The 21,686-nt window shown below is 32.3% G+C and overlaps 1 protein-coding gene across 7 annotated transcripts in view; it reads left to right on the top strand.

Annotated features, from left to right (window-relative positions):
- The window catches only part of Arms (Ankyrin repeat-rich membrane spanning), a 36,795-nt gene that overhangs the window by 5,005 nt on the left and 10,104 nt on the right, over positions 1 to 21,686 (top strand). For 2 of the 7 annotated variants that reach the window (XM_085205354.1, XM_085205353.1), the window contains exons 1-12: positions 11,076 to 11,588; positions 12,543 to 12,677; positions 13,187 to 13,384; positions 14,049 to 14,158; positions 15,283 to 15,503; positions 16,716 to 16,873; positions 17,450 to 17,653; positions 18,016 to 18,159; positions 18,638 to 18,935; positions 19,702 to 19,909; positions 20,974 to 21,111; positions 21,384 to 21,554. In XM_085205354.1, coding sequence (XP_085061480.1) covers positions 11,091 to 11,588; positions 12,543 to 12,677; positions 13,187 to 13,384; positions 14,049 to 14,158; positions 15,283 to 15,503; positions 16,716 to 16,873; positions 17,450 to 17,653; positions 18,016 to 18,159; positions 18,638 to 18,935; positions 19,702 to 19,909; positions 20,974 to 21,111; positions 21,384 to 21,554 — 2,483 coding nt within the window. In that variant the 5' untranslated portion in view covers positions 11,076 to 11,090. Of the gene's footprint in view, positions 1 to 6,817; positions 7,175 to 11,075; positions 11,589 to 12,108; positions 12,268 to 12,542; positions 12,678 to 13,186; positions 13,385 to 14,048; positions 14,159 to 15,282; positions 15,504 to 16,715; positions 16,874 to 17,449; positions 17,654 to 18,015; positions 18,160 to 18,637; positions 18,936 to 19,701; positions 19,910 to 20,973; positions 21,112 to 21,383; positions 21,555 to 21,686 lie in introns of those variants that run through there. The other 5 variants (XM_085205360.1, XM_085205355.1, XM_085205356.1 and 2 more) reach the window with 4 other exon arrangements.

Raw genomic sequence — 21,686 nt, 5'->3', positions numbered from 1 at the left:
AGAAGTAGGTATTCGTCATCGTCGTCATATCACTGTTTTCTGTTAAAAGTGCCAACGTTGAACATTGGCATCTGTGCCTTATCTACCCGATTCTATATTACGTATCGACATATTCACATACGTATGTATCAATAAATTTATATCGAGATTCATTCTAGATCGTGTGCTAGTCGATTGCCTAGATCACGATATAGCTGGGTAGCGCTTAGGTACTAACTTAGCCAGCAATGATGGGTCCAGTAGAAATGTGCCTAGTAGATTTCTTGACATTCCCAAATCCCAGGTAACCACAGGCGAATGAATGAAATGACGACTTCTAAATGTACGAATACCGAAAGTATCTACATAATAATGTTAGCTAAAACCACTCAACGAATTTTAATACCGTTTTTAGTGGGATTTGTATTTTTAAATTCTTTTTAATAACATAAAATAGTTACAACATATTAAGTGTTACTTGCGGCTCGTTGCCTTTTTTTAATATTATGTACTGTTTTTTGTAGTATCATCTGTCCTTGACTGATAACTTCATGTACTTTTAAAAATATGTGAACAAAATTTGAATTGGATAAGTTGAATAGTTTAAGCGTAAAATACAAACAAACTTTTGCATTTACAATATTTAATATTGTAGAAATTAATCTTCTGGGCTGAGCTGAGAGCTCCCGATATACGCTTATGCCCAAAAATTCCGACATATCCTAAGAAGTTGTTAGATTGGCCCAAACTTAAAGCTACTATTGGGCTAGCAATCTTTTTAATCGACTTCTGTAAGAAAAGGAGGTTATCAATTCGACTCTATGTTTTTTTAAAGACAATATATTTTTAATATTGTTACAGTTATTTTTATTGATTACTTATCGAAATTTATTCTATCTAGACAGATCTCACAAATCTAACGGTACGTAGCTATGTACTATTCGATATAAAAACATTGAAATTGAATATGCTAAAAGTTTTATCATAAACATTCTAAGTGTTTGAAGGTTTGATGCTTAGAAAACTACCATAAAGTTTATTTTTGTTTGTAATATGTTTTTCTAACATAAGTTAAGCTGGAATTCATCTATCGTATGTACATGTTACAACTATTTTATATAATATCATAGAAGACGTAGACAGTAAAGAAATACTTTTCATCTATTTACTCTAGTTCTATTTATGTAATAGAATAGTATAGATTTATATACTATATTTTTAATTTGAATCCTATGATATATTTCATGTAAAATCTTGATTTCCACAGTAGCTCTTTATCGGATAATAATTGTTTATCTGATTTCGATAGAAGAATTGGGGAAAAATATCAGATTTTATTTATATCTATAGATATACAGATAAAACTATACGCCGCTTCGGTAGAATGCTTTAAAAATCGAGAGCTGTAAAAAATGTTGGTGGCATGGTACACATTTATTTTACGTGTATGTTGACCAAACATTATGGTCACTATATCTTAGCGTTATCACAAGCGATATTTATGATGTTAACATATTTCTTAAGATTTAAACGTTTTTTTTGCAACAATTAACATGCACATCTGTTTTTTCTTTAATTGTATACATCCATAACTATATTATAAATTTGAAAGTAACTCTGTCTGTCTGTCTGTGTCTTTTACGCAATCAGGGACAAACCACTAATTAAATTGTGATAAAATACTCATACAGAGATACTTGAGGGTCTCGGGATGAACATAGGATACTTTTTTTTCTCATATTGCAATGCAATTTATTCCGCCATGTTAACTTTAACTTTGTTCTTAGAAAACGTCACCCAAAATGAGCTTGCTTAACGCATCTCTCTATTCAAAACTGAAAATAATTTCATAAATATATTTAATGAATATTCGTATAGTTCAAGCGGGCGCAGCCGCGTTCGGGTCCACTAGTATCTTATATATTTTGATATCTTAATATCGACATAAGCTACTTACATGTATGTTGTGATTTCATAATTAATGATAAGTAATATTATAACAGTCAGTATGTTTTCATTCGGGTGAGCTGTTTACAATACAATGACTAATTAATGATAAAATAAATATCAATATAGGCATTGTTAGTATTATTATCTCTTAATCTCTTAAGACCTTCGCGAGATATTAAACATCAAGATATATAGCTATGAATTCACCTTATGTTAGATTAAATTATAATTTATATATATATGTGTATACAAATGTATGAGCCTCGTGAGTTCCGCCTCCCATCACGCAATGTCTCCAGAATTAGTTTCTTCTTAATGGGAACTGAGTGTTTCTGAACACTAGGTTCCCAGGTTCTCTTTTTCCCTACCCTGCAGGATACAACATAAAGATAAAAATAAATGTATACAAATAAAGAAATACGTTCATATCTTATTATTAGTAATAATTGCGCTTTGCTCAGTTGCTTTGCGATAAGTTTTTGATTAGAATAATAATTACAAAGTGGGGAACACTAGTGGAGTGTCTTAACACTAGTTCCCTCTGGGTACCTGAGTGAAGCTTATTTTTTATTTATTTAGGAAAATTAGATAGATACCTAGCATAATTAATTGGCAATATTATTTGATCGTGTACATATATATCTTTGAACTTGTTATATTTTTGAAATTGTTGTATTATCTGATGGTGTAAATTATGACAATTTCTTTAACTATTGTTTTAACTTAGTTTTTGACTCAACTAAAAACGCCTTAATAAACAAACTCAATGATAATAATCGTTATGTCAACACAAAATTATAGTCTTACAAAGGTACGATAAAATATATATTTGTACCTGTCACCAATTGTTGGATTCCTTTGTGTTGATAGTATTCTAAGTAAAATGTTGATACACCGGTCCCTTTAGTTGGAATATCCTCGGTCCATATTAGGACATTGTCGGCTTAACAGGTTCTAGGTAAAATGCTTTCTGTTCTAAACTTCTCATCGGGAATCAATTAACTCTTTTTGTCAAGTTTGACACGACACTAATCTTTAACACTATATGTTTTTAGATTTTGATTTTGACAAGAGTTTAATTGTACCTAATGTTCTAAAGTACCTAAAATACAAATTTAAAACATGTACCTATAATTTACTAAAAATCTTTTTTATAAAAGACTTCATTATACAGGAAAATTGTCCAAATATATGTGATATTTGTAAATTAAGCTCCAAAGCAGGTAATAATCCGATTTTGCTCTTCAATGTCATTCGGAAGATCTTATATGGTATCTTTGCCTAAAGTCAACTTTATGTAATAGCGTAAAATAATATTAAACTAGAAAGGTATGTGCAGGTATTAAACAACAAACGTTAGTAGAGCCCTACAATGTGAAATGTACATAGGTAATAGATGACAATTCCGTAGAACTAAAATTCTTCTATTTTAGTAGTACGGAAATTAGTTATTAATAGTAGTATTAGTAAGTTTTAGGCCACAACGCGACGGCCTGGTGATAATAATAAGAATAACTAATATACTACTATTTTATCGTTTTCATTAGTTTCTAAATGTTATTTTATTTATAGTGTATAAACTTTGAGAACAATGTTAAACGATAAATTAAAAGTCACATTTTGTATTGATAACATTTTCCCACTGTTTAACTCTTATAAACATTTCCACGTGTAACCAAATACTTTATTATGCCGTCAGTTCACTTAACGCTCGCACTTAAAACCTTGTTGTAGGTACACTTACTTTCGCTGCCTCAAATTGGTAACCCAATATTATATTTTATGAAGAATATTTATATATATAACGGTGTTTTTATTATTTCAGTGGCTATTTCTTTATTAAGAAAAGCAATTATTATTCTATTATACTGATAAATAAACAATTATTAATAAAAGTTAAACACTCATGACTTATTATTTGATACATTTATACCGTTTTTTTTTGTAAAATTGAATGAAAGCTAATTGTTAGATTTAATTATTAAAAAGTAAAGTTTGACCGAGAGGTCGCTTAAAATTAACATAACTTGCCTTCTTCCTGCATATATACTCAATTTCTTCCGATTCCGATACTTTCTCAATTTTATCCGCTTTTAATCGTAAAGCTAATTTATTTTTTTATTTTTTAAATCGGTATCGCTGTATTGGCCTAAAACAAGACTGTTACTTTTCTTGTTGTCTGTACAAAAGTATAGACGATTTGATACGATTAATTAAAGTTGATTGTTGTTTTAGTGTTCCGAATTATGGTCTTTAGCGATCTCATATATTTGTCGGTATAACATATGCCTACTTGATATTTGTTATACCTACCGATAAATATATATATAGTATATTTATTATTGTAAATATATTATTCAAAACATAAATAAAAATAAACGATGTCAATGCAGTGACAAATGAATTTACCTTTATTTTTATATCAAGATTGATCATCGTTTTACATAGTGCTACTTTATCATTAAGATTTAAGAAATAACATATGTGACACTCACGTGGTCAAGATATTTAAATGTTTTGTATTTTTCAAAATAGGTATGATATACATTAAAATGTATAAAAAAAATAATAAAGGCATTATTGTGCATAAATTGTTTGTAAAAAAGTAAGTTTCTAAGCAAGTAAAAATTATAGTAAAAAAATTAATGCTTCAAAGTTGATTATATTTTATTATTGTTTTAATTGAATAAAAAATACATAGATATCTTTTAATAGAAAGTACAAAAAGATACTTGCGCATTTTTATTTTAACACCCGTCCCGATCGACATAAGGTAATATTTTATTTATAAAAGTATTATTGATATATATCTTCTTTTTATCGGAATCTTGTGACATTGTTAAATTTCTGTTGATTTAAATATATTCGAATGCACTTTATCATATAGATAATTCAAAGATGACAAGCTCTATGTTCTCTATTTCAGAGATCCTTTAAGAATGTAAAGTGTTCAATTTTAAATTATTCTTTACGTTATTTATATTGGAATAATATTCTATATTCAAATTCTTAAACACATTCTCTATTACTGTTACAACACTGCACCAAAAATATCTAGTAGGTATATTACATAATATTACAAAGTGAAGAAAAGTGTACGAACTAGGAAAACTTGGTATTCCCAGACCTTGCACTTCGTGTGTGTAATATAGAAATACGTACTCAATTACATTATAATATAATATGTGGTTCATTACACAATAATATAATATGTGTTAAACTTGGTTTAAAAATAAAGTTACGAAACTAAATTATTTTTTTGTTTCTTATTTAACGTTAAAGTAAAATTTCTGGGATGGGCACGGACCATCCGGTTCCCCTCCTTCCTACGTCTATGCATTTATCACGATAAAAAGCACTTATCTATTTCATAAGTTGTCATAAAAAATATATACAATAGGTATGTGATTGAATGTGGTGGAGGTAATGCGAAGGACCTAGTCACGTAGTGATTTAAATGTTAAAATATTTAACATAACTAAACAATGGATCATCTCGATATAAAACAATGTAAATATCGTAAAAAGTAACATAATTTACAAAATATAAGATGAAGATGTTCGTAGCCATATTGTTTCGTCCACGATTTTTTATTATATACACTTTTGAATTCCACGTTCTATAATCTCATTGTTTTTTTTTATAAATATAATATCTAGCTATCATATCCAGCTATTAATAAATAGCATATTCTCATATAAATATAAATATTTCTCTTAAAAGGCATTAATTACGATAAGCGAGCATTTGTAATGATTCCTGGCTGCAAGGTTAAAATTAATTGGCAGTACGTTTTGAAATAATATCTAGTTTAGTAGCCTATTTATTTGAAAGTATATAATATAATAAAATAAATTTCTATAATAATAAAATCTTCCTAAGTTACTTAAAAAGGGAGCGAGGAGTATGTTTAATTTAATTTTATTTATGAGTTCATGTTCAAAATATTTGCCTTGAATTATATTGTATTTGCAGTTATTGTAAAGCCACTATGCTAATTTATTCATTTATGTTGTTTCAATTGTGCCTATTACAGATATCAAGAAGTCGCAATTGACATTTGAATAAAAAAACGTGACTCACTTGTTAACAATAAATTTATATTAATATTCTATCATTTTAGTTACATAGGTACTTATAAAATAACTTTTTTTGGTGATTAATCGCGATTTTTTTTTTAATAAAAATATTATACGAAATATTTAATATTAAAATTGAATGGCAAATAAATGAGTTATAAAATATTTTTGAACCATGCCAAATTTAATAACTTTAAAATATATAGGTATAAAATCGTAAGCGAAGACTTTTGGATGTCTTAGACAAAATTTATATTTTTATAATAGAAACAAATATATATAACGCCATCTGTAACAAAATACTGTCGAGCTTCAGTTGCGCTTGCGCGGTCACAGTTTTCATAGTAACTTTGCCATTCTCTGATAGATGGCGCTGTCTGTTAATATTGCAAATTGCTACTTACATTAAACTCTTAAAAATAATATCTATTATTATTCTGAAAAAAAAAATATATATTTTGGTGTGATTTGTATAATTGTCTAGTTATTATTATCGTAACTTATTCCACGTCACTTTAAAGTTTTTACCTGTATGATTTAATGATTTTACTTACCTGTATAAAAAACTATTAAGGTACATTTTAGTAATTTAATTGTCTAAGTTTATTTTCCTATTTCTTTCAAGGGTAGATTATCATAAAAATATATCATTATAAAAATTTTATTTTTTTAAGAATCTTATACATTTATATATTAAATTAATGAAAAATATAAGTTGACAATGAGTAAACCTGTATCGTCCCAGTAAACACGCCGATAACTGATAAGAACTATGTAATTTAATAATATTACTTCAATCACTTCTTATCAATATAATATAGAACGGCTGTGGCAGCAGGAGCGACTGATCCTTTTACTGTCGTAGTTTTATCATGTCTACCCACGCGTTTGATAAATCATTACAAAAAATAATTTCTTTCTTTTGTGTTGTGTAAAAGAAGAATAGTTGATGCTAATATAAAATAGTGATGCGAGTGAGAGGATGTGTAAGTTAAAATTCTAGTGAAATGTTATCTTGGTGGACCCGAGGCCGGCCCTCGTCTTCGCCAGATTATAATGAAAGGAATCCTCTCGTCCTACCATTTAGAGTTCCAAGGAGCTATGGAAGTGTGTTTCCGTATTATAGATTTATGAGGGACGCTTTAGGAGAAGCGCTGTCGAATGAGGTTACTATTTGTACTTTCTTATCTAAGTTAAAATGTGTAATTGTAATTTTCTTAATATCTTTTTTCTTGACAATCTTTCAAAATACTCCTTCTCAAAGATAGTAATTATAGATAAGTATAATTCTATTTTCACGTAAATTTAAAACGAACTTCTTCCTGTATGCATGCACGAGCACCAAAATATATGTATGCGTGCATTTCATGATAATGATTAATATTTTGGCTTTATTTGGTATATCAGGCTATTTGCGGATCAGGTTTACAAAGTGTGACTGGAAAACTCTCGGTAATGAAATATTTATTTAAATGTATATTTACACTTCTTCGCTCTGGAGTAGTGGCCACTCATCATGCAATGCCTCCAGAATTCAGCGGAAAGTGGGGAACGGAGTGTCTTAACACTAGGTTTTAGTGGGTATATTAGTATATTTATACCTGTGTATATACATAGGTATAAATATACTGTATTAGATATCTAATATCTACAATAACAATATGGATATGTGATTGCATACATATTATAATGGTTACTACCTACCATTTAATTTTTTTAATAAGTATATGTAAACAAGGGTCATCGTGTGACGTAGGCGAGAACGTAGGTGTGTTTGCATTTTGAGCATACAAAGTAAAAGAGAATAACAAACAAGTGGCTTAATTTAGATTGAAATATTTCTTTGTTATAATAATATACAAATTTAAATCAAATGGTCAAAATTATTACAAAAATAAATTAAAAATTAAATTCAGAGTTACAGTCAATATGGGTAACTTTGACAGATACCTACGAACGATATTTTACACTAGCGGACGCGCGCAGCTTCGCTTGCGTATTTAAGGGTGAATTCTAATAACCCATGAAACATGTGTTCAATGAAATATTTTTAAGAGTCTAAATTTCAAATTTTATAAAAATCGGTGGCGATTTAAAGATTTTTCCATACAAACTTTCAACCCCTTATTTGCACCCTTAGGGGGTGAATTCTAGAAAACCATGAAACATATGTTCTATTAAATATTTTTAAGAGTCTAAATATCAAATTTTATGAAAATCGGTGGCGATTTAAGAATTTTCCCAAACAAACTTTCAACCCCTTATTTGCACCCTTAGGAGGAGAATTCTAGAAAACCATGAAACGTGTTTTCAATTAAATACTTTTAAGAGTCTAAGTTTCAAATTTTATAAAAATCGGTAGCCATTTAAAGATTTTTCCATACAAACTTTCAACCCCTTATTTGCACCCTTAGGAGGAGAATTCTAGAAAACGATGAAACATGTGTTCAATTAAATACTTTTAAAAATCTAAGTTTCAAATTTTATAACAATCGGTGCCGATTTAATTTTTTTTCCATACAAACTTTCAACCCCTATTTCACCCCTTTAGGGTTAAAATTATTCAAAATCCCTTCTTAGTAGATGTCCAGATTACGAAAGTAAACATCTGTCCAAATTCCACGTTTCTACTATCAGCGGTTACGGCTGTGCGTGCGTCTTACCTCAGTCAGTGAGGACAAGTCCTTTTATATATATAGAAGATTATATCTTAAAATTTAAAACTATTTTTGTTTTATTAGTGCCCTCATAATACTTTTTACCCATAGACATTCACATAAACATTTTAAAATACATTAGTATAGAAGAAAATCTGTTTTCCGAGTGTCTTAAGTGAAATATTTGATATTAATATTTTCATTTCTTCGCTCTGGTGTCGAGGCAAAGTGCAGCGTTGAGTTCCGCCATTCAACACGCAATCCCTCTAGAACCCGGCGGAAAATGGGGAGCGGAGTGTCTTAACACTAGGCTCCCTCTGCCTACCCTGCTACGTGAAAAAACAAATATTATTTTTGTAAATGTAATACAACCAGCGCATGTATAATATTTAAATTTTAACTTAAATTGCAATTACTTCACCGGAGAAGCATGACATTGAAAATGATAAAATCCACGCGTGTAATCTGCTACATCGAGGTTTAACGGTAAACTGTATTATCTCCTTATGGTTTATGGGCCGCGAGTAAATGATGGTGTAAGGTTTATCAAATAGGTAAATCTCTGTGTTCAGAGAAAACTGTTTTATCCCAGAATCAACAACCTCGGCCTGCTATCGCTATATAAAACTTGATTATGCCCGGGAGCTCGTTATTTCATAGTTATCGCAATTGATATTAGAGAATCGCGCGTAGAATATGGTATGCGAAAGATATTATAAATTACAAAAATTAGTAATATCCGATCGGTTGGAACTTTTGCAATTTGTTTGGTGAAGTTTCTGCGAAATGCTACGTGCGGCTTCTTTTGTACGGACATATGGACAGGTAGTATAGAGGCTGTGTACGATTATTATTTATTTTTTAATTCTCCGAATCTAATTAATATTTACATGGCGGGACTTTTGTTTTAATTTTATATTTGATAATGTTCTGTACTTTTGATGTGGCCATCAATAAACATGGAGGAAGTAACGAATTAATTATGTGTTCTTGGTTTATTTGCGCTGACTTCCTTTTTTAAATTGTGAAGAAAAAAATGTACTTAAAATATTCAAATCTACAAAATAAGATGATATTTTTTATTATAAATTGAAAACTTGAACTCCTGTTTAAGATCTAATATGAGAACTTCGTTAGTGTTAAGTCAATTTGAAGAGAATTTCTGTTCAATATCCTTATGATATATCTAATATAACAAATCCATTAGACATTTTATAATAATATCACCTACTCCCATGACGTCATTTAAGGCTTACTATTTCATTACAGTAAAATATACTTTAGCTATATTTAGATATATTCTGCTTCAGCTACTTGTATAAGAACAGTGAATTAATTTTGTCAGTTTTTTGTAATGTTGACCATCGCGTTGACTACATATAAAAATGAAATTAATCTTTGATAAATCAACGAAAGAGCAGATATGCACAAGGCCTGACAGCCTTTGAGCGAGTCCAGCGGTAACAGTGCGGGCGCTCGACTGGGCGGAATCCTGCAGTCCCCGTTATTTTTTTGCCGTACACGCTTCGCGGATCTTCAACTTTATTTCTTTTGCTTTTTCTTATATAATTCCACTTACTATATCATACAAACTGGTTTTCATAAACACAATAGGCTGTAAGTGACTCTTCTTCCTATATCTATGTAATAAAGTAGGTACATTGACTTATGTAACTTAGGATCAAAAAAAATTAATATGTATGTATGTATACGTAGAGCAAATTATCGCTAAATATTTTAAACTGTTTATTATTTTAATAACCACAGTCGTTTCCATACGTGAATGCAAAATTAAACGCCGTATATATTTTTCTATGTAATTATTAATATTTTACATACATTACTAAATACTTAAATAATATTAATATTTACCAATTAAGACATATCTAATAACTGCCGCTTACAGTTGTTCAGCGTTGGCTAACTTGTTTTGGTATAGTTAAACATGACACAATGATTGGCATATAACAAAAAAGGTCATATCATACAAGCGATGTATCAGCTTCGTGCTTTAAAAATATTTAATATAAAAAAAAACATAAGAGAATAACGGCCTCGGCGGGGAGCTTCGTCTCCAGCGATGGCACTAACATCACATTCGACTGCCGGCACATCGTGTCCGGACTCCGAGCGATATGCTGCCTTCAGAGCGAGCCGTCCATCGCACCACCTCCGCGATCATTAAGCGTCTATCACTAGGAACTTACAGCGCGTATTCTTTAGTACGTATTCGACCAGGTTCATTCATCGCGCCCGCCCTCCGCCCGCCCTCGCCCGCTCTCACTACGAGGAGCTGTAAATAGTATCCGCCCATCGTGACCACGCGAGACAGTGTGAGCGTCCCCGAGCGGTTAGTCACGGCTCTCGCATATCTGTCACGGGACGTGTTGCGGTGCTCTTGGTTTATTATGCCGACTGTCGCGGTATGTCGCAAATGCCAGAATTACCTAAATCACAAAAAGACGATGAGTACGTCCACATCCGATGCCTTATTGCAAATATACATAAGCCTAGAAATGTGTCTAGGCCCCCGGGATTATCAGACTCACCCTTGGAGGTGGTTGAAGAATCACCTCCTTCGTCTAATACGGATCGAAGCCGGTCGGCCTCTGAACAGTCAGAACGGTCCGAAAACATGGATACGTCCCAGGTCAATATTATAGAAGAAGTCACGACACCGCCACAGCGTGCGAAAAGCAATAGTTTTGCGGGTGCTATGTTGGCGCCACCGTTACTACACAAACGCAGGAGAACCTCATTTCTGCATCTGCATATTAAAGGTGAACCGAACACTGGTCCCTTGTCTGCAGGCCCACACCTCAACGTGCCCCGGTTCACCGTCACGGCGCCGCCAGGGGAACATCGTCGGTTCAGTCATGGCTTCCCATTCCATGGGTTTGCCCTCCGTCGCCATTCAAATACGGTCTGCGATGAAATGTTAATCAAAAATTTTACTTGTGATGTGTTTAGCAACAAATAACGCTGATTGCCATGTCCATTAGAGTATTTGCGCGTCTATTTACTAATATTTTGCATGAATTGTGAGCACGTCCATATGTATGTTTTTATTAATGAACATATTTTAGTTGCCGCACAACTAAAACGATCTATATAATAACTCGAATTACACCAGTATTGAAATTCATTTCAATAGACATTTACGCTACGTATAAAAAAATTGATAAAATTCTACTCTAATTCTTCATTTAAATAACATTAGATAAAATTCGACATTAATAAATGCTTCTTGTACCTTTTAATGCTATATTAGTGATAGCATAGTTTTTAATTTTTACAAATTATTAGTTAGGTATATGCGTATAAACAATAAGATAACTTTATCAGATAAAACATATGCATTAATATATCGGGATATATATTATAAAACCTTAAACTCGTGGAGACATATGTGTTTGTGAAGTTGCCTTGTGATATCTGCTCTTTATCATTATATCTATAATAATCATTACTATTCATAATAGGCTTTGTTAACCGTATATGTAAATGTTCTCTTGAGTTTTCCTTAGGTGATTTTCCACTCTTACTAAAGTTTTTCAAATAGTGGTGTGACTATGTTACGTTGGAGCTTACAAGCAACTGAGGTGTCATTTTAAACTGTTTTTATAAAAAAATATAGATATTTAACAATGCATGAATGCGAGAATTTTAACAGTGTATATTAAGAAGAAAATATTTTTTTATCTTTTTATGTATGCAAGTGGCGAATTTCAGTGTAACTTTACCTATGCATGCGTGTTTTTGTGTAAAAATAAAAAAATCTTTCGAATACTGTTGAAAATTACTTAAGAATTAATTATTTAATTTGAAAATTATATAAAATGTGTTTTAACGACAACCTTTTCATTTTAATTAACAGAGCCTTCACCGGAGCGAGTCGATGGTTTCCCTGGCGTGTTTCAAGACTCTATCTCAGTTGGTGAACAGCGATGGCAATGAACTGCACAACTATCTCACCTCCAATAGGAACATCAATGTTGACGACAGAGATGAGGTGAATATTTTTATTACTATGAATATGTTTAGTAATATAGGAATTAATATTTTAAGTAGTTACAAGTCTTCAATCGAAAAACATAGCTGGGATGTACTTAATATATCAATTAGAATACGACATAATAAGTTGCGTTCTTAAGAAGTATAATGAATACAATTGACACTCTTAGATAACCCGACTATTTACCGCTAGCTTGGCTAAAGCAAGAACGAAAACTTAATAACCTTAAAATTTAATAACCATTTCCGTAATAATGCTAACCGTAGTAACTGAAACAAAAGAATTATACATGCATATTTTTTGTGTAATATCATTAAGATGTAAAACGACCCCTGTTCTCCTATGCGTACAAGTAAGGTTTCACCTAAACATATACTTCTAAATATTGTTTATAATTTCATTGTAGCACAGAACAATACTTTTCATGTGTTTTTTCGGGATTTTACAATTTTTATATATAAAATGTAATTTTAGTTTCAATATAAGTTTGACATAATCAATTTCAGAATGGCACAACAGCGCTTATGTGTGCTGCTGAGAACGGGCGCGCCTCAGCGGTGCGGCTGCTGCTGGGCGCGGGCGCGGACGCGTGCGCCGCCGACACTGACGGGTGGACGCCCCTCGCCTTCGCCGCCAGGGGAGGACACCTGCCCGTGGTACAAGAGCTTGTCGACGCCAGCGCACAAATCGATTCTAGGGATTGTGTAAGTCTTCGGAACCTTAATGCAGCTTAAATTTTTATTGTTACATTTTATCAAACTATGAATATAAGATAACAGAATCACTAATTAAACATTTTATACTACCGTTCACAAAGTTTCTGTGTATAAACATTAAAAGTGTACGTTTCTTATCATAGGTATAGCATTAGGTTGCTTCTGTAACAATATATTGTTTTTAAAGTGTTTGATAGAGAGTGACCTAAATAACTATAATAGAGCAATGACCAAGTGTTCTGGACTGTGCACCTAAAATTTGTATATTAATACTTGTGGTGGATCATTGCCAAGAAAGCAGCGACATCCCCACATTCTTAAATCTGGTTAAATACATAACTACCTATAGTGTTTTCTTTCTTAGCAAATAATAAATTATATTTAGAACTTCTACTAATACAAAGATAACAAATGCATCGACTCGGCACGTCATCGAAATATTTTAAGATATAGATTGGCTATTTTTGGTTAGAAGATACAATACTTATAGCTACACATTATATATTTTTATACTAAAAAGAAACAATTTTTCTTAACTTTACTTCATAAATATTTAATTACAAAAATGTAAAACATTTTTTTATTTAATTGGAAGAAGTGTTTAGTTAAAAAAAATTTTTGATACATTTCACTTAAAAATGTTTTCTTACAGGGTGGATGGACCCCTCTCATGTGGGCGTCGTACAAAGGTCACGAAGAGATTGTCGCATTGCTCCTCGATAAAGGAGCTGACGTTCATGCACACGGCAACTATAATATCAAGTATGTTTTTTTTTCTCTCAGGTTTATGCTGTCTCTCGCATATAGCAAAATAGGCAGAGTGCTAAGACTCTCCGCTCCCGAGTTTCCGCTGGACATTTCATATTGAGTGGCAAACCTCGCTGCCTTTTGACACCAGAGCTAAGAAAAAAAAATTGAATATTTCATTTCCTCAAAAAGGAATGAACCCACAGTCAGTCGCGTTTCCAATCACACACTTGCGCGCCTGCGCTACTATTGGCATCAATAACATATGTAGGTAACTCTAAAATACTAGAAATGTCTATTTGTGTTACCACATAACGAGCTTATTATATTTGACGTCTCTTTAACATATTGTCATGTGCCTCAAAGAATTTATAGGTTGTAAAAATGTCACTAGCTGCACTTGTATTTAAATAAGTATTATTGTTATCTTAATAGAGCCATTTAGGAATATCTTGATGCTTTTCCTGTTACAAATTCTTGTGACCGTTTTAAAAAACTCCTTTATAATGTGATTATTAATTAATATATAACAAAAATAAGAAAATTTCCATAACGTGATACTGATACAGTGCGTCAGAAATTTCTTAAAATGCACAATACGTACAATATATGTACTTCCTTACTTATTTATAATTCGACTGTGGATATTGAACCTACTACTGATGAGGAAATTTAAATAATTTATGATATATCGTGTAATAATAATATATTGGAAGAAGACCTCGTTTAAGTAGTCATGATTGAATTGTAAGATCATTGTAAAGTATTTTAAAAATTAAAAAGAACAAAATTGCAAGTATCTCGATATATCTTCCCAGCAAGGGTAGATAATTAGACAGATGAAGCTAATAAAAAAGTACCTAATAAGTAAAATGGAGCGTCGGATCCGGATTAATTAAAAAGAACATGGGTGTTCGGATAATTGATAATTTTGGACAATTTAATGAATCGAAATAAAAACCATATTTGTATACATTATTATATCTTTATTGACAAATAGGAGTTAAATATACTTAGAGTGTAGCCTGAAACTGCAGAAACTCTTGAACGAAACATATTATTATATTTAAAAATTCTTAAATTGTCGTATATCAGTTTAATAACATTGTCTGGGTAACTTACTGCGGTCGCTCCCACAGCTCGCTAGTGTGGGCGGCGGGGCGGCGTCACAGCGGCGTGGTGGTGCGGCTGCTGGCGGCGGGCGCGCGCGCCAACTCATGCGACAAGTACGCCACGTCGGCGCTCACGTGGGCCGCGCGCGCCGGCGACGCGCCTGCCTGCGCCGCGCTGCTGCGTGCCGGCGCCGACGCGGGCACTGCCGGCATGTACTGCTGGACGCCGCTGCTGCAGGCCACGCACGGTACGCACCGACACTGTACCAACTACTTATATTTTAGACTTAGAATAAACGAGTACTTCGAACTTAACAATGACTCAGCAAGGATAGGTGGTAGAAGGAGCGAAATGTCGCTGTAGTTTTCTAAAAGACCTCTTCTTATCTAGAAGTATCATCAATTTGTTTCTAGATCTTACTCCGAAAAAGGAACTTTGAATTATTTCTAGTTTGATTAGACAGAGAGGAGCTCGGGCAATGGAAGTGATCGTTAAAGGAATGTGCATTCCTAAAGGGACCTTCTAGACCTAAACTTGAACGCAGGTCCAAGTGTAGGTAGTTAGATCCAAGCTTTGAGTCCTTCTCTAAGTAGTTTTTCTCTTAAGATACGAAAGGATATTTTTTTATGTTTTATATATAAAAAAGTATCTTAAACGTAAACAAATTATTATATATCATCCCTACTAAAAAAGCAGAGGCTTTTATGTGTTAAATATATTTTTTAAAAACATGTGAGTAATGTGATTATAATATTCACTTTTCAACCTTGTCCGATAACTATAATATGAATCAATATAATATAATCGTTTGATGTAAACGTTGGTTTAGATTGAGATAGACAATGTTAGATAAACAGAGGAGCGCGTAGGCTGCGTCGGATGCCAAATATCAAAAGAATACTATTTCGTTGTTGACGCTCCAGCAAAACAACATTTAGTCTTGACAGTTCAGTGACAGACTTACTTGGTTGTTAGCCAAATTTTTCGAACCACTCTATACAAAGAAACGTCCTCCGTTAAACAACAAATTGAATTAGTTCTCATTATATTTTTAGATTTTAATTATTAATTATAATTCTGGTTAAATTTATTTTTATTTTATGTAATTTTACCGTCTATTGATGCGATCAATATTTTTATATTGCTTACGTATACCCTATAACTGTGTAAATACAATTTTACTACTTATCGTCTTATAAAAAGAAATTCTTAAAACAACAACAACTACACTTTTCTTACCGCATTATTAATACAATACACGAAGTATCGTTCTACTATAAAAAGAACTAATGACTCAACTCCTTAATGTCTTGCTTATAATTCTTTGTCCACCACAGAGTAATAAAAACAAAGACCCAACTCCTCGATCTCTTGCTTATAATTCTTTGTCCATGATAGAGTAATGAAAACAAATAATAAATTAATATTACAAATATTTAGTACGCGCTGATTTATACAGGTAACCACTTTGAAATCGTCCAAATGCTACTGGAACACAAGCCCAACGTTAACGCGTTAGACAAAGATGGATGCACCGCCTTGGCGATCGCTTGCAAAGAAGGCTTTTATGATATCGCACTAGCTTTAATCAATTCGGGAGCTTATATTAACGTTCAAGTAAGTTTTTTGTTTTAATTAGTTATGGTTTTGTACATTAACATCATAATTTTTAAATTATATATTTAAATATGTATGGTATATGCTTATGTTAATTAATCATGTGCATTATATGCAACTTCTGAGACGTCAGCCTTGGACGATATGAGAGGATGCCAATTTTGACACTTCACTCAATAAATTAGACCCATTAATTTGTCACTAATTTTCTGGTAAATATATTTTGCTCATAAATTTAGATTATAATAACAAATATTTAACAATGCTGTTAATTGCTGGAGTACAAAAATGAAAAATATTAATAAGAGGTAGTAATCTTATCTAATTCGCTTTTTTTATATTCATATACTTTTATTATGATACTGAGACAAAATTATAAGATGAATCACTTTGCTTTGTCTTAATTTTGTTGGCACAAATGTTTATATATCTTATAATTATTGCATTACTGTTTGTATTTCAATACGATTTATCGTAAGAGAGAATTTCAACAATGATGGATACTTCTACATATTAAAAACTTCTAAACTAATTTATACATATGTATGTTGCTAACACTTTATTTTGTAATTTTAGGATCATTCCAAAGATACACCACTAATTTATGCTGTAAAAGGTGGTTATAAAAATATAGTAGAAGCTTTGCTCAAAAAACACGTAGATGTCGACTTACCGGGTAAAGAGAAGAAAACTCCCGTGTATACAGCTGTAGAAAAAGGTCATGTGGCTATCCTTAAACTTCTTCTTGCATCAAATCCGGACCTGGAACACTGCACAAATGTAAGGAAACACCATTAATGTTTTTTATAATATATTTTGTATTATATTTAAATATATATACAAAATAAATAATTTATAAGAAATTAGACGTCAATTAATACAAATATAAAGAAATTATGTCTATTGTGTTGTTGAAATAATTTTCAAATGTAATTTAAAATAGAGTAAAATAATATAGGCTTATATATCTTTTTTCTATGAACGTGATCAATTGAAGTAATACTTCTTGCCGTCAGATTTGTTTCAAGTTTTTATGCAAATCAGATGGCAATAAAAAAGTTCAGATATCATTAGTAGATTTTATTTCATTGTTTTATAGATAAATAAAGCATGTATAAAAGATGTATTTCTAAATAATACAGAGCGGCGACACGGCGCTGTTGCGCGCAGTGCGGTCGCGCAGCGCGGAGGTGGTGTCGCTGCTGCTGGAGCGGCGTGCGCGCGTGGCCGCCGCCGACAACCGCGGTGACACCGCGCTGCACGTCGCCATGCGGGCCAGGTCTAAGGTACGTCAACGTTTATTAATAATTTTTTACTCTACATTTATTTGTTAAATTTTAACGTACCGGATTCGAATCCTCTTCTCTTAGAGGCCGCTTAAGCGTTTTGTCCACTAAGTTATGCTTTCTTAACACGCCAAGTCGAAGTTCTTATACACTTGCTACAATATCTCTGTGTATCGATTTTATACATATTTCTAGTACCCAATATTAAAATTACTTAATTCCTTAATTTTTGAATTCCATTTTTATTTAATTGTACCGTAAACATACACGCAAGTTCTTTGTTTTTTCCTATATTAACAAAAAATGTATGATAGTATGAATATTTAGTTTTTTTTATAATTAATATGCAAGTATTTTCTTTAGTACTTGAATTTTAGTCAGTTTTCTCATATTGGTCAAAATTACAGTTGAAAGCTGTATAAATAGTGCTTATTATATTTCATTAGTATTATTCAATTGGCATATTTTTCCTCACCAGCAAATAGTTGAAATTCTTCTCCGAAATCCGAAGAACAGTCAGCTACTGTACAAACCTAACAAAATGAATGAAACCCCATACAATATCGACATGAGTTACAACAAAACTATATTGGGTCAAATATTCGGTGCTAGAAAACTAAACACTAATGAAGATAACGAGAATATGCTCGGTTACGAGTTATACAGTGCTGCTTTGGCTGACATGCTGTCAGAGCCAAGCCTCTCTGTGCCTATCACTGTGGGATTATATGCAAGATGGGGATCCGGGAAATCATTTCTGCTAAATAAACTTAAAGGTAAGTATTTTTTTTTACTTTTACTTCCCTGTACTGTATCCCATACATAGAAGGAACCTTTCCGCTATTGTGTCTTTGAGATTTTCTTAACTCAATGCCTCGTTTTGTTTTTTTATTAGAGCTAAGAAATGAAAGTAATTTATTCCCCAAATATTGTACGGTCGTCCAGTTATGGTCCTCTTGAAATAAAATGTAGCTTTTATTATTTTCTGAAAACAAAAATCAGAATTTTTATTTGATCGGTGTCGTTTCTCTAAATAATATTTATATTTTAAACTATCAATATACATAGGGTGAATAATGAGCGCTTCTATACTAATTATTTATATTTATAACACATGCTTGTTTTCGCCACTTCACTTTAATCACGAGCTTACTCGTGATCACTTCAGCTGTAAGCTTGCCAAACCTGAAGCTTAATAAATATGGATTAATTGTTTATTTATTAAGACATCCTATGATTAATGGATTATAATTTTTTATAGTGGCTTATAGAAAATATTTTAATATTTTTAATAAGCCACTACATTTGCCTTTATTTTGATAAAGATTTTATTCAGGTTTTGGTGAAATAACGTTTTCATTTATCTGCTAAGAAGGGAAAGCTCGGCGTTGTATTCCGTCACTCATTGACTCAACGCGCAAAACGTGTAAAATGGAGAACAAAATACAACGTAAAGCCGAACTCAAACCCAAATACTATGAATTAAATGTTTAAAAAAAGATTATGCATTTGTTTCTATATCTTCTGAAAATAACATAACAGAGGAGATGAAAAACTTCGCGCGCCAGTGGAGCGAGTCGGGGTGGGCATGGTCGTGGGCGGTGTCGTGGGGTGCGTGGCACGTAGCACTGGCGGCCGCTGCCGTGGCCGCCGTGGTGGGCGCGCCGCCCTACGTCGCGCTGGCCGTGCTGTTCGCCATTTTCGCGTCGCTATACTTGATATTCTATATGCTGTGGTACTTGGGTAACAAGTGAGTGTGTATTGCTTATATTTATAATAATTTGCTATCAAAGCGAGGAAATGAAAATAATTCATTCCCCTAGCAGATAGGTTCACATATAATTCCGTTCCTCAAAAGGTAAAAACATAACCCTTATAGGATCACGATGTTGTCTGTCTGCCATTTATCTCGTGAAGGTATCAAGCTGAAATTAATATCAAATATTTAGATCTATAGTCCCTCGAAGCACAAGGAAATTTTGCTTTTAAGTCAACGCAATCTAAAGATACAAACATTTAAGCATCGATTTTACTGCATTTTGTATGAAATTCGCGTAATCAAAATCTGTAGGGTAATTCCCGTGAAACTACAGTTATGGAATTTGGCACGAAGTGAGAACTTACTATGCAAATAAAGTAAAAAATATAGATATTTCATAAAAAAAAATTTTTTTGCTAAGTTATATTTGTAATTCATCCATTTAATACAAAATGAGTGCCTGTAACCACACATAAAAACCGCAAATTTTCATATACAATCTTAAGTTTGTCAACTTTTATGTTGTAATTCCCATTGACCTAAAATCCTGTATTTGGTGCAGAATCCTCGATGGGCAAATCCGACCCGCACTTAACCGATTTTTTAATTTATTGATCTTTTTTGTGGTATGTGTGTATTGAGAACACACAATTTTATTGTGTCAATTAATTGTATTAAAGCTTTAAAGTATTGTACTTATAATTGCTGCTTATTTTTTTATAACATTGCTCAGCAGTGGGCCTAGCTCACTTGATATTTTATATAGTGGAATTGGAATAATAAGTTAAATATGTTTCATTAGTTAATTTTATAATTGTATAATAGTAATTCACACATATTTTGATTTTTGATAGAAAAAATAATTATTGGATATATGTATTTAAAGAAGTTAATTGCCAAATAACTTTATCAGGCCGAAAAATTAAATATTACATATGCTTATACTGAGTATAAATATTGCCTCGAGTGATATTAAAGACATAACCGACTCTTGCAGAAATTGTATGTTCTAAAAGTAATAAAAAAAAGATATATAACATTAAATATTTTTAAAGGTATGAGTGGTGGTGGGCGGGCGGTATGGTGGCGGCCCTGGGGCGACGTTTCAGTTCGCTACTGCTGTTTCTCCAAGTCGTTTTCTGTCACCCACCAGGCCCGGATGACCCGCGGGCTTTACCCGCTACACCTATCAGGTATTATAACATTCTCTCGATTAATTATATTATACTTTAGATCTTATTTTGTCTGGACATCTATTCTTTAGATACATAATTTTTATTATTTAAAAACATAAAAAAACCTGTATTTCTATAATCAATGCTTCTAATTTCAAATGTTAATCATAGGATTAAGACTTAATAGTAAGTCTGATGTTAAACAAAAATGATACACGCTGGCTTTTAAGAAACATACTTACTCTAGATTGAACCTCCGAATTGTATGAATTATTATACATTTAAACTAGGTTCCACTTCACGGAAGGCATGAAGGGCGGCGCAGGGCAGGAAGGCGAGGCTATGGTGGTACAAATGATAGGCAGCCTGGCCGAGGCTTTGGAGTGCCAATACGGGCGTGTGGCCACGCGTCTCGCGAGGGCCTTCCGACCTCGCCCCTTATCCTCCACGTCAGGGTGGAAGTAAGTATTTCAAAAATTTGTAAAGTTGTTATTCCACTTCCACAAATAATTTTTTTTTAAAAAAAATATGTTAAAATTTGAACATAGCGGAGTTCAACCTGCAGCTCTTAGAAACTATCCAAATGGTTGTTT

This window comes from Heliconius melpomene, chromosome 20 (assembly GCF_056956725.1).
Source record: "Heliconius melpomene rosina isolate 202511_hmr_F chromosome 20, ASM5695672v1, whole genome shotgun sequence".
NCBI lineage: Eukaryota > Metazoa > Arthropoda > Insecta > Lepidoptera > Nymphalidae > Heliconius > Heliconius melpomene.
The sequence above is the reverse complement of the archived record's forward strand: the minus strand, read 5'-3'. Positions and strand labels throughout refer to the sequence as shown.